This window comes from Mustela lutreola, chromosome 1 (genome assembly GCF_030435805.1).
Source record: "Mustela lutreola isolate mMusLut2 chromosome 1, mMusLut2.pri, whole genome shotgun sequence".
Taxonomy (NCBI): Eukaryota; Metazoa; Chordata; class Mammalia; order Carnivora; family Mustelidae; genus Mustela; species Mustela lutreola.
The window spans coordinates 271922752-271936396 of NC_081290.1; the positions used below are offsets into that span (position 1 = coordinate 271922752).

Sequence of the window (13645 nt, forward strand, 5' to 3'; positions counted from 1 at the left end):
CAAGTCCCTTAATGTCCACCTTGCACAGTGCCGGGCCGAGAAAATGAGACAACAGGCGCGGTGGGCGCTCCGCGGCGGCTGTGCTGATGAACCTGGGGTCTGGGAGGAGTGGGGCTCTGTCCTGAGCTCCTTCCGCCTGTGCTAGCCCCACAGCCAACCCAAACCTGTGGGCTGCCAGGACTGGCACTACCTATCAACTTATCTGCTTCGGCTACTTGCTGGCCAGTTTGAGATTTTGCAGATTTGGGGGCACTGATGGTGAGGGTTTTTCTTTTTTGGGTACTTATTGTCAACAGCTATTTTTATAAGACTTTTTTTGCTCCCTCCCTGTCCAGTCCCTTTTCTCTGCCTGCCTTGTGAGAGCTGGATTTCCAGCCAGCCAGTTTCACAGCTTCATGGTGTCTGAGGCCCCATTAGATCTCTCCCTCCTGGTTAGTGCTTGGCAGCCGCATGCCATGGGCCTTCGCCAGGTGCATCTCTCCAGCACCAGGCAGTGCAGACTCTGCCTGAGCTTTCTCTTCCGTGCCTGCAGTTTGCTTTTCTCCCCATCAACGCTACCCATCCACCCCCGACCCCTAAGGCGGCCGCTCTTTCCTGCTTCCCCCTCAAACAGCTCAGCACCAACTCCCAGGGCAGAAGGGAAGACACTTCTCTCAGGGGACAAAGCCTTCCAACGGTAGGGCAGAGGGTAAGAGGAAAGGTCAACCTAGGGCCGTGGTGCTGGCACAGCTCCTACCCTGTAAGCCAAAAGGGCTGCTGGCGAGGCCCCCTGGGGACCTCTCTGTGCTCGCTGCTACCCCCACTGCTTTCCAAGAACTCTGTGCACTGAGGGCCTCCCCAGCTGGGTCTGGGATGTGCAGGGGGCTGGCCCGAGGCCTGCTGGCATTGGAACTCATTGTGCTGGGCTCTGTGCCTAGTGAACTATCAGCTCTTTTCACGAAGCTCACTTCCGGGCGCAGGACAGGGCTGCCTGGGTGCCCCAAGGGCAGTGCTGCAGCCAGCTCCTCGGAGAGGCCCTCCTGTGCTTTCCTGCTGTTCCCATGGCTCTGGCCTGGGTCACCTCTCACCACGACTGTGGCTGTTATGTCCTGACTGGTCTTCTTGCTTCCTACCTCTTCCCTTTCCACCCAGCCTCCACGCTGCTGCTATTACCATTCTAATTAAGCTCAGACTCACTGAGTTCTAGTTAAGTCCCTAATCTGTTTAAAACCCAGCAGCTCCAAGGGCTCTCAAAGTTGTCAAGACACCATAGCAGGGCATTTAAGGGCCCTCTGGTCACATCCTAGCCACTTCCCAGAACATCCTCCCTTCCTGCACCAATGCTCTTACCAAAGCTGCTGTGTGGGGCACTGTGTGCCTGCCTGCCCCTGCTCACTCACACTGGGGACACCCTGGGAATGTCAAGGTCAATGTAAATACCACCCCTCCCACCTGGCCTTCTGTGGACCCCAGCAGGAAGTGGCTGCTCCCTCCCTGAGCCCTCTCAGTGCCCCATCCATCCTTCCACAGGTGTTATTTGTGGCTGTCGTATCTCCCTCCTGGGCTATAAGTCCCCGAAGATCTCAGATTGAGTTTTATTTATCTTTGGGTCCGGTGTCTAATGCATGATCTTGCACTTGGCATCCATCTGTCTCGTGAATGTGTGGCTGAATGAAAGGGCTCCCAGGCTGATCACAGGTGCTCCAGACTTAAGGTACTCTGTGAAATCTGGTCACACGTCACCCCTCTGCTGTATGAGAAGTACTTAAGTGCTTGTTTCCTTTCTAAACTTGCTTTAGAAGGAAAAGGCAATGGTTTCATCTCGGAATCTGCTTCTCTCTGCAATGCCTTTGGATTCATGGTGCCTAACACAGTATCAATCATAAAGTCAGGGCTCAAACAGACTAGATGGAGAAGTTCAGCTGTGTCCGTGGATGGCTTCCTCTCGGCTGGTGCACACAGCTGTGAGCTGTGCTTCTCCCTCCAGGACTCCAAGCCAGGCTAACTCTTCAGCTGGCACATTCTTCATGAAGAAAACATACTGGAGCCTGAGGGAAAAGGCAACCATGGCCGGGGATCCAAGCTATTAGCTCTAGGAGCAGTGGTGGCCATAGAAGTTAATTCTGCTGTCTCCACCCCCAGCAAAAGCATTTCTTTTTGTCTTTGAAAAATGGGAAATTGGGTTACTGTTGAGAGGACATCTTTTCCTTGGCAAGTTCTAAGGTATATTCTAGATGCAGAGGCCAGGATGGGATAAGCAAGTTCCCATAATGCCCTGAAACTACATTTAATTCTGGGGCTTTCATTGCCCAGAAGAGGGAAGTGAGGTCAAGTAGAAGGAAGAGCTGCCCTTCCCGCCCTCAGGGAACACGCTGGCCTTCTAGCCCCTCGCTTTCCACCTTTGCTTTTCCCTGGTCCCGGGCCCAGGCTGTTGTGGTGGGGCTCTCATCTTCACCAGCCAAGAAGAGGCCTAGGCAACCTTTCTCCAGCGGTCAGAGGAGAGGAGTGCAGTGCAGCCAAAGTTCAGGGGCAGGCCTTTGCCTCACTCAATCCATTCATTCCACAAAGTTCCTGAATGCCTACTGTATGCCCGGCAGGCATGGTATCAGTGTGGGGAGCAAAGAGTGAGCCCAGGGAATGCTCCCCTCCATTTCTGAGTGATGGGAAACTTTGAAGGTGGACAAGCTCCGTGGAGGGCTCTTCCTGGAAGTCCTAGAAGGAGCTAAGGAGACTAATCCAATTTTTATTGAGTCAGAAAATTAAGAGTGGCCTGGAAACCCTCTGTGCTGACTGACGGGGAAAGGGCTAAGGGAGGGGTGGCCCCAGAACGGGAATCAGTCACGCAGAGCCGTTTCCCCCACTGAACCCACCGGGGCCGCTGACGTGTCGGGGTGCGCAGGGGATACCCACCTGGGCCCCACCTTCTAGCTAAGCCCAGGAGAAGGGTCAGCGAACTTCACTAACTTCACATGTATTTCCGCTACATGTTCCTGCAGCTGTGGCCACCGGTTTGCCAACACAGAGAGAGAGGAGCAGGGCTGAGAGTTCGGATTCCAGTATGCGGAGCCTCGAGGCCCACCTGCCGGATGGGGAAGGTGGGCCAGAGGGGACGTGTGCGCCTAAGGAGACACTTACTTCCTGGTCCCCTGCCTTGCTACCAGCATGGCAGGAGTAGCCAGTAGTTCGATGGGGTAAGCACCTCAGAACAAGGCTCCAGGAGAGATGAAGCTGGCCAGTGACATCTGTCCCCACAACCCATCCTTTCCCCCTCACTTCTGCCTAGGTGAGGGGCTTTCTGAAAGGGACTGGGGTGCTGGGAAGGGCGGTGTCCAGAGCTCCAGGCAAAGGTCACAGGCCCCAGACCGCGGCGAGCTGCAGGAGCCCCTCTGCTGCCCTCGGGCACCACACGGCTACACCTGCCGAAGAGAGCCTCCGCCAGCTGCTGTCCTCTGTGGCGAGGGGACGGGAAGGGAACTGCCCTGGGAAACTTGCCAGAACCAAGGAAGAGGCCTGGGCCTCAGATAGGGATGCGGCCTGGGCCACAAACCAAAAAAAGGACTCAACTTTTAAAAATCTCCATTCACAGTGGGGAGAGGGACAGTGCCCTGTGGGGGGCTACTGTACAGAAAGCTGCTCCCTGGGGAGACACAGGCAGATCTGTCACTCTGCCTCCTTCAAACCACGGACGGCTCTTCCTTCTGCGGCCCTTTTGTGGTAAATGGCTCACACAGACCTGAAGCATGTTGTGTCCGGCTGTGTCCGGCTGCCTTGTTTGAAGGTCCGACAGGCAAGGGGGCGGGGGCAGGGGTAAGGGGAGTGACTGGGGGAGAACAGCCTGCTCAGCACAGCTGCCGACAGACTCCAAAGCGGCTCCAAGCTGTACCGCTGGGAAGTGCTAATCGGCTCTCAGAAGCGTGAGGCCAGCACAGAGCCAGGGCCAAGGCCAGCCGAGCTACACCTGAGGTAGGTGAAGGAAGGGGCTGCTGGCACGCTGACCACAGCCAGAATGGCAAGGAGCCGTGGGTGTGATCACAGCTGGCCCCAGAAGCCCAGGGCCTGGCGTGCCTGTCCCGGGTACAAGAGCCCGCGGCACTGAGTCTGTCTCACAGGCTTTTCCATCGAGGCCACCTCCTGTGTGCTCTCTCTGGAACATCAGCCTGGGTCCTCCGAGTCCGACAGAAGAGGGCGGTCAGGGTACTCGGTGGGAGCCAAGCAGAGCTGCAGGAGCAGCTCGGCCTGCTGCAAACAGTGACCCAGATCAGGGAAACGCTGTTCCCACGGAGGAGTCTCCTCATGCCCCCAGGGGAATGCGCCCCAGGCAGGTGAGAGGGCATTCCTCCTGAGAGGGGAGGGCCCTTTCTTGGCATCCCCGTCTCTGCGGAGGGACCAGGAGGGCTGAGAGGACCCTCAGTCGTGTCTGTGCTCTAAAATTATGTGACGCTTACCTTCACCAGGGCCCGAAGCCGCTGTCCCTGGCTCCTGCAGCTCCCTCTCCGTCTGTGTTTCAGCATTCTGCAGCTGAAGGGCCAGAGTCTGGGTGCCCTGAGAGGTCACGGAGGTGGTGGGGTTCCGGGGCTGCAGTCCAATGGCATTCATCAGACCCATATCTCTATCTGTCCTCCACGTAGCTCTGCTGGTTCTAGGGAGAGAAAGGCAGACGGCAGACGGAAGTCAGGCAGCGCTTGGGACAGCACGCCTCGCCGAGTTCTACTTGCTCCCCACCAACCCTGCATAGCCCCCTGGAGCACAGCCTGCAGGCTCCGAGGACAAACTGTGCTCCTGTGGCTCCCTCCCAACGGCAGGTCACTCCTCCAGGTCAGGCCAAGCCTGGGATGATGCGAGGAGGCTGCAGAACCACCCCGTTTTGCAAACCAGCTAGTTCCATCACTTCCTCAAACAGGGAGCGTCTTTCGGGGGAGGTAGAGGGGGCTGATCTTAAGACTCTTATTTACAAGCAGGAAGCCACCAGCTGACGTCCGTGGGACAAAGGGTAAGCAGCGGGACCTTTCCTCTCTCAGCTTTCCCTTCCTTCTAACCATGTGCCGACAAGATTCCAGTTTAGAATCTTGGAACTTTCCCTGGATCTCCATGTTAGAGGAAAAGCCTTCTGGTCTCCTTCAGGGTCTTCCCACAGCAGACCATTGAAGGCAGGCAGCTCAAGCTGACCCATGAGTAAGACCCAGGCAAAAAGCTAGCATCCCTCTTCCGTTGGGCATCTCCCAGGCACTGACCCCTTGGGAGAGCTGGAGCTGGAAGCAGAGGGAGCCCATGACTTCTGTGACAGGCACCAGCCACTCCCTTCTAGCTGCTTCTGGAGACTGTTCCTCGAGCTGTGCCTTGTTATTCCTCTAGGAAGCAGTGAATGCCTAAGGTGTATTACTGACCCAGCACTTTTTGTCAGAATGTTCCAGTCCTCATTAATAAACTAAGTGATAAGAGGATCAGTACCAGGCTTCTACTCTCTAACTGGCCCCTGTGGAAGGTCTGTCCCTGGGCTACAGCTCTGAGCAGCTTGTTCCCCGAGGCCCTGATCACCTGCAGTACTGTCCACAGATTCTCCGTGGACCACAGGCACACTTCTTGGGGTCAGCATCCCTCCCTAGTGCTCTGTCTTCCCCCTCATAGTGTGCCCAGATACCATGGCCAGGATGGGAAAGGGCCACAGGATGTCCTAGTTTGTTCTCAGTCAAGACTCTAAGCGCAGAGGTTTTTGTTCTCTTCCTTAGCCACAGAATGCTTTTCTTAAATGAAACTGCAAAAGCTCAGTGCATAAAGCAGATCAAAGAGGAGCCGCTGTGGCTGAGGAGGCAGCGAGGGAGGCCGGAGTGGTCCGAGGCACTGCCTGAGAGCCCGTCAGAAACAGGAGGAAGGGACAGGCCTCCCTCCAGCGGCTGTGCCCTCCTCCTTCCCAAACTCACCCAGGCCTTTCACTGCTCCTGCTGCTGGAGTGGACTGTGAAGACAGTCTCGTTTAGCTGGTCCCAGTAGTACTCAACACCAGAGTTTAGGGCCCTGAAAATCAGGTGGGGAAGGTGGAGGAGAAAAGGTAGAGAGAGCGTTAGAGAGAACCGCCAGAACTCCGTACACCTCTCGGGCTTCGTGGACTGTGGCCTGGAAGTCCTCTCTAGTCTCTCAAGGGGCTGAGCTGAGACCAGGACTAGAGATTCCCATCAGGACGCTCCGTACTGGAGTGATGCTGCTGACTCTCCAACAGCCCAAGTGCTTGTAGCAGTGGGACTCTTCCTGCCTCTGAATGCCTCCGCAGCTCCTCTGAGGGCCTAAGAGAGCGCTAAGGAAGAGGCAGTGGGCTGAGTATTCTTCAGGCATGAAGAAAGGACCCAAGATGGCAAATGAGAGGCCAGGGAGGCCCTAGAGAGACAGGGCGCCATAGCCAGCCCTGCCTAAAGTCCAGGCTTCGTCCTCCAAAGCGGACAAAGCACAGGCTCCTGCCACTGGGTCTTCCCTGCTGCCATGGGGCAGGAAGGAAGGAAAATGAGGCATCTTACCCTTCGAAGTTCTCCCGCTGCCAACCTTGCCCTGCTTCCTCCTTTCCCTGGAATGGGCCATCAAGCTGTTCCTTTTTTTTTTTTTTTTTTTTAAGATTTTATTTGTTTATCTGACAGACAGAGAGCACAAGTAGGCAGAGAGGCAGGCAGAGAGAGAGAGGGAAGAAGGCTCCCTGTGGAGCAGAGGGCCCGATGCAGGACTTGATCCCAGGACCCTGGGATCATGACCTGAGTCAAAGGCAGAGGCCTTAACGCACTGAGCCACCCAGGCACCCCAAGCCATTTCTTCTAATCTCACACGGGCCCCGCTAGCAGAAGGGAAGCACTGGCTTCTCGTGTCTCTACAAAGGCCTGCCACCCCAGGCAGCAATCCATAGACTGCTTTGTTTTTAAGAATTCCTTCCTGGAAATGGGGTTACCTAGCAGTCACTGTGGCTGAGCGTGGGGTGCTGGTGGTGAAGGTGGGGACAGGAGATGGGGAAGCGATGTCTGATCCCGTCCAAACTCTCGTGTCCCTGGGGCACCTGGCGGGCTCAGTCAGTAGAGCGCACAACTCTTGATCTCCAAGTGGTGAGTCTGAGGCCCATGCTCGGTGCAGACCTCACTTAAAAACAAAAACCAGGGGCGCCTGGGTGGCTCAGTGGGTTAAAGCCACTGCCTTCGGCTAAGGTCATGATCCCAGGGTCCTGGGATCGAGCCCTGCATTGGGCGCTCTGCTCAGCGGGGAGCCTGCTTCCTCCTCTCTCTCTCTCTCTCTCAGCCTCTCTGCCTACTTGTGATCTCTGTCTGTCAAATAAATAAATTTTGAAAAACAAAACAAAACAAAAAACCCAAGAAACAAAACCCAAACCAAACCCTGGTGTCCCTCTGGAGACTGTAAGAGATACTCTAAACAGCCGGCTCTGCTCCTAAATGGGACAGGGCGTGCACACATGCTGGAGGAACGGGGCCATGAACTGAACTGTATCCCCCCAAATCCACAGATGGGAGGCCTATCCCCCGGTGAGACTGCAGCTGGAGAGAGGGTCTTCAGGAGGTAATTAAGATTAAATGAAGCCAGAAGGGTGGGACTCTAATCTAGAAGGACTGTGGCTTTCTAAGAAGAGTAAGAAAGTGGGGCGCCTGGTTGGCTCAGTCAGCGGAACATGAAACTCTCCATCGTGGGGCTGTGAGGTTTGAGACCCGCGTTGGGTGTAGAGACTATTTAAAAATAAATCTAGAAAAACAGAAGAAGAAAAAGAGAAAGAAGAAGAGTAAGAAAGAGATCTCTTTCTCCACCATGAGAGGACACAGTGAGAAGACAGCCCTCACCAGAACCCAGCCCTGCTGGCTCCTCCCCTCAGACTTCCATCCTCCAGAACTGTGAGGAAATAAATTTCTGTTGATTAAGACCTTCAGTCTGTGGTGTTCTGTAATGGCTGCCCGAGCTAAGACAAGCTCCAACAAAAGCCAACTTTCTCACCTAGAGCCCCCGGCCATCTTCCTTTAATGACAGAACTTCTTCAATGAAGAGCAGAAAAATTAAAGTCAGTGGGTCATGAGGAAAAGGCCCTCTGCGGGGGCAAGTGATGTCAGGATTAGCCAGGATGGGCACCTGACAGGGCTTGGATGGCGAGGGACCCCATGTCAGGACAGTGTGCTACTGCAGGTGAAAGGGAACAGGCCTGGGCCAGAGCCCTGCATCTGTCTCTCAAAGGTCATGAAGATTCTGGGGACTGGGCTTCACCTAAGGGGCACACGAGTGTGTTTGAGGAAAAGAGCCACAGCCAAGCACAGGTGCTCTTCCTTCCCTGCTCCGGTCTAACCGCCCTCGGATAGCCCCGGGGACCCACAGGGCTGCGTTTTTGGTGTGATCTTCTCCAGACCGTCTGTTTAAAAAGAAGCAGCTCCTTCCTCCTCAGAGCATTCAGCTCTCTTGGGGGGGGGGGGGGCGGGGGGCTGCTGTCTGAGAACAGCAGGGGCACTGCAGAGCCCAGGAGACGGGAGAGGACCTTCCATGAGGGAAGAGGCACAGGGCCAGAGGTCAACAGCAGTGGCCCCCGAAACAAAGCCATCACTGCAGCTTTTGCTAAGCAAATCCTGGCTGCATGAGGCCCCACGTGAGGCTAGCTGCCAGGGAGCCTCTGATTTACAAACTTGTCAAGATTTATTGACAGGTGGCAGTACCATCTGGGGCCCCGCCAAGTCCCTCCTCTGTAACTCCCGCGAGCCAGGGCTGGTGAGCGACAACAAACCGTCTACACTAGACCTACGCCGAGCCATGTGCTGCGTGGACAGGAACCTTCCTTCCGGTCTTAGAAGACAGGCCACCTGAAGGCCCCAGTCCCTGTGCTGGGAGTGGTAGCGTCATGCTGATGGTCAAAGGGTCCCCTCAAACACCTTCCGTTGGGCAGCATGCACGGTCAGCTCAGAGCTGCGGGTTCAGGACATTCAGTGATGAGGTCGATGGCCAAGCAGAAGGCGACGACAGAGACCGGCAGATGTGCTGCTCCAGCCGGCCCCTCTCCTTACTGCGTACCACCCTGCCCCCCGCCATCAACAGGTCTACTGGAGCCCTGACCTGTTCTACTTTCTGTGGTCAGAGCAGCTTGATGACAACAAGCTCATGTTTTTGGAAGTTTGGTTAAAATTCCAGGTACTGTACAAGGATCAGAGATGAAGACACCCTCTCTGGCTACTGAGACTCTTAGCCTCCAATACCCAGTATCACTGATTTCCGCCTAAAAGCTGAAGAATGCTCCCAACCATCTCTTTTCTCCTTGAGTCTTAGTAAGGATCAATGAGTCACTGTTGCTTCTGGGTTCTTCCCGGAAGCCACGTAAACACACGAAGGGATGAGGAAGCGCGGGAAGGCCGAGCAGGGCCAGCCTTTTCAAAGGGACTTGCTTCCACTGCATCCCAGGCTTCCTTCAGCAGCATCCGCGGCTGTGCTGCCAGGCTGGGCTCAGTGACTCCCTCACAGCTGGGACCTTCTGAGTTCCCTCAACCTAGCTAAGAGCTGGCCTGGCTTCCTCAGTGGTGACCATGCTCCCATGCAGATTATGGCTCTGAACATCTCAACTTTTTTTTTTTTTTTTTTTTTTTAAAGATTTTATTTTTAAGTAATCTCTACACCTAAAGTGGGGCTCGAACTCACATACCCAAGATCAAGAGCTGCACGTTCCACCGACTCATCCTGAACTCCTCCACTTCTAGGGAATATTCTCTTTGAGAACATCTTTCGTCTATCCCTTACATGGCTGTCTCTTTGAAAGAAGGACACGCATTTATCCCCACTCTCTCTGCAACGTGGGAAAGAGCTGGCACCTGGCTCCTATGGGACAGCCGGAAAGATGAAGTCTCTGTGGCTCCCCTTCTGATTCAGGGTGTGCCTTTCTCTTCCTTGGTCAGTGATGCTTGACTGCAATCACTGTTTACAGCGGTAGCGTCCTCTTAAGGGACAGAGCTGGGGCCCTGTCAGGGGTCCCACACTCAGCCAGGGGGCCAGATTCCCCACAGTCCCGACCTAGTTTCTTCTGGCAGGAGTCCCTCAATTCTGTCTTCAGAGCTGACTCTGAGAAGCAGTGGTCTTCCCAGCAACACCTCCCCCCCATTTGTAGGGCTGATCTATGAAGCCGGAAGTGAGCAAGCACCCCCTCACATCAATCTGGTACTTCACACCCACTGTGGTTATCGGTGGGGGTGTTGGCTGGGCTGGCAGTCAGCCAGCACAGCAGCAGCTTGGGAGGAGTGGCCGGTGGGGGAGCAAAGCAAAGGAGAAAGGAGGGCCTTGCTGCTAGGAAGGGTGGGGGGACCCGGCTATCAGCCACCCTAAAGGCTTCACACACGCGCTACGGGGCCAGCTGCTCGTCTCCTCGCCTATCGTCAGAATTTCGTTCCCTAGAATGATGGGAGTATTTCCTGAGGCCTTGTTCTACTGTCAGTGGGGTTTTAGTGCCACCAAGAGATGCCCAAGGGGCTTGTGACCTCTGTGTGCTTGGAGAGTGTGTGGAGGCTAGGACAATGGAGGAGAAATCAAGAGGGAGACAGAAAGCACAAAGCGGGGTGCAGCTGCCCGTATCCGCAGACGAAGGCAGACAAGCACCTGTTCTTGGGGGGAGGGCTGTAACCCCGGCTGGCCAGCTGCTATGCCCTCGGGAACAGGTGTGCGAGAGCCCTGTCGCCAGGGTAAGGGCGGGGAGCTTCAGGCAGCCGCCTACTGGAGAGACAACAACCCTGAGCTCCTCCTGCCCTATTCACTGGTTCTCCTTATTCTAGGCCAGAGACCACCAAAGACTGTTCAAAAGATGTGAACATTCTCCCTTCTCCTCTCTCATTTCCCTCCATGTCAATCATTTGACCTGCTTAAATGTCTCAACGTGATCTAGGGCTGCATGCTTTACCTGAGGTCTTAAGAGAGCTATGAAATTACGCGGATGTTCTTGTGGTGTATTTTTCTGTAGAAGAGCGTACATGGTTTCTATCAGAATTTTAAAGTTACTCATGATAGAAAAAAGGTAAAAAGAAAAAAAAAAACAGCTGTAGGGAAGAGCTCAGAATTAGAAAGTCAGGGAACCTAATTCTGTCACTGATCTGCTGGGTGGCCTTGGATAAGTCTTCCCGTCTTTACCTCAATACTGCTCAGTCTTCCCTGCCTGAAGCCAAACCCCACAGATACGAAGGGGACTGAGAAGCAGAGCAGCTCTGAACAAGTTAGGACAAAGTCATGTCTGCCTTAATTTACATGGTTCCCTCAAATATGCAGCCCTGAGATTTAGGGCATTTGCCAGAATGACCCAACAATTCAGGAAAAACAGCAACCCCACACAGGCAGGGCAAGCTAGGTCTCTCTCGGGCCAACACGGCCAACACAACTAGGTCTGCAATGGGCCCCTGTTCGCGGTGTCAAATGCCGGTGCCCGCTTGCTCCTGGAAGAGGCCAGAGTTCCTGCGGCTACGTTCCCCAGGCAGCCCAGGGTGGCTCCAGCCTGCTGGTGCTGGATGTTGAAGACAACATATGGGCAGAAAAGAGAGAAGAGAGGCCAAAGCCAGCTTCATGTTTGGCTGAGGTGTCCGTGACTCACAGCAAGTGCGGAGGCCGGGGTTTCAGACATATAAGCCTTTGTGGCACCACGATGAACTGGAGGTAGAGAGTCTGCCTCTGTTGGAGCAGGTCATTTTTACAAGGGAGGGGGCTGGGAGTTTGGCTGGGACAAAGGTTTAGTGGCTGGAGCTACAGACGAGACAATAATGTTGAGGAAGGATGTCTTGGAGAAACAGGAAAAGAAAGGCCTGTAACTACAGTGTTGGTTAAGAATAAAATTATAGCCCAGAATTCTGTGCCAGTTTTGGAAAAGATGCCTATCAGAGTCCTCTTACGAACTCCTAAGAGGGTGAGATAAGATAATCGGTCTCATGTGCTTTGGGAAAAAAGAAAGAGCTCAGAGCAGACTGATCCCAGGACTATGGTCAGGCCAGGGGGAGGGCAGAAACGGACAGAGCCAGTGCCGAGACTAATAGTGGCACAGTCATCAAAGAAGCAGGCTCGGTTCTGGGAAGGCACGAGGAGCTAGTGAGAGGGGCCCTCTGGACACAGAGCCTGAGCAGAGTGTGGTAGGCAGAACCACAGTCTCAGACGGCAGCCTCTCTTGGGAGGGGCTCCAAAAATGCAGGATAGAGTGAAAGAGCTGCCCTTAGAACAGGGTTTCCTTTCTCCTGAGCCACTGACCTAGCTCAGCGGACAAGGCTCAGTCCCCTACCAGGCATGAGAACTGACCCAAATACACACCCTAGGAAAAAATCACCAGAGGCCCTATCAAAAGGCAACACAGACACTTCCAACAGCCACAGACCCTACCAGACCAGTCACGCCATGCTCTGTGATCTGCAGAACACCCCTGGAGAAGACTCCGCACCAAGTGGAGGACAGCATTAGGACGGCCTGGAGGCAGAAGTGGCATTTAGTCGGCTGGAACCCTGTGGCGGCCCAGGCAGCAATCAGCCTGATCTGCACTGACGCACAGAGCTTCATGCGCCCCACCTGGCTGGGTCTGGGAATTGATGACAGACCTGGCTGACTCCCAGGGTCTCGAGTGAAAGAACAGACCTCTGTCCTCCACAAGGGGAAGGGGTGTCATCAGGACCTACGACAGAAGTGTTCCCTCCTACCCCTTACTTCAGGATCGGATAATAGGTGTTCTGATTTAAATGGAGCTTTTCAATTTGCCTTCACTGTTATGAAGTGCAAGCAGAAAGGAAAACAGGCAGGACACAGAGCCAGGCTGCTAGAGATCAGTGGCCTGACAAATTAGGGCTTTAACAATACTCTATTTCCAATTTTATTTCTTAAGTTACGTCTGTGGCATTTACACAAACCCAAGACCACCTGTTGAATTTTTCTAAAAGCGTTTAGAAAAGAACCTTTGATATCTATGCTTTGCCTGCAGGGAAACTTTACTATCACTAGGGAACCGGAGAACAAGAGAAAACAAAGGAAAAAAACACTGCTTTAGATTTATGAAGACATAATAACTAAACCAGTTTTTTGAAGATTTCTGGGACGGAGAGCTAACCCTAGCAGCCCTAAGTAAAAAGGACCCTTTACAGAGTGACGCAGAGAATGAGGCAGGCTCTAGCAGAGCTTCGATTTCCCACCTACGAGACCCCATCTCACGGCCAGACCCGCGGATGATGCCAATTACTCCCATCCTCAGCCTGGATGACCCCCTCCCACCCTCACTGCCGCCCACCCTGGGCCACTCACTCTGGTCGGCAGATCACCAGGTCTCCTTTGTTGGTACCATAGGCCAGGCCAAGCCCTGGCTCGGGCAGCCAGCGGGCAGAGTTGATGCTGACATGTCTCCGCTGGTCGGCAGGCATGGGGTAAAGGACGTTGAAAACTCTCTGGGTGGGGGAGAAAGGGAAGAAAAGAGAATTCGAGGAGAAACAATTTGTTACCAAGAATAACAAAGTCCCTTCTATGGCCAGAAGCAAGTTAACCACAGATAAGAAAGAAAGTCTCTCACACATACTGGCGAACTTGGGGTAGCAGGGGGAGGCTGGGGTCCTCTTACTTTAGGAGGAAGGCTAGAACACTCTCGAGCAAGACTAGGGGCACACTTGGGCGTTTCTGCAGGAAGCTTGCTCATCATGCTCTCTTTAGTCTTTTAGCTCTTTTCATTT

General features: G+C 54.2%; 1 protein-coding gene across 8 annotated transcripts in view; it reads right to left on the minus strand.

Annotated features, from left to right (window-relative positions):
* AMBRA1 (autophagy and beclin 1 regulator 1) overlaps positions 1-13645 on the minus strand; it is a 177815-nt gene that overhangs the window by 2433 nt on the left and 161737 nt on the right. For all 8 annotated transcript variants that reach the window (XM_059141085.1, XM_059141061.1, XM_059141078.1 and 5 more), the window contains 3 exons: positions 13227-13366; positions 5898-5990; positions 4425-4618 (listed from right to left, as the gene is read on the minus strand). In XM_059141085.1, the coding sequence (XP_058997068.1) occupies positions 4425-4618; positions 5898-5990; positions 13227-13366 (427 nt within the window). The remainder of the gene's footprint in view (positions 1-4424; positions 4619-5897; positions 5991-13226; positions 13367-13645) is intronic.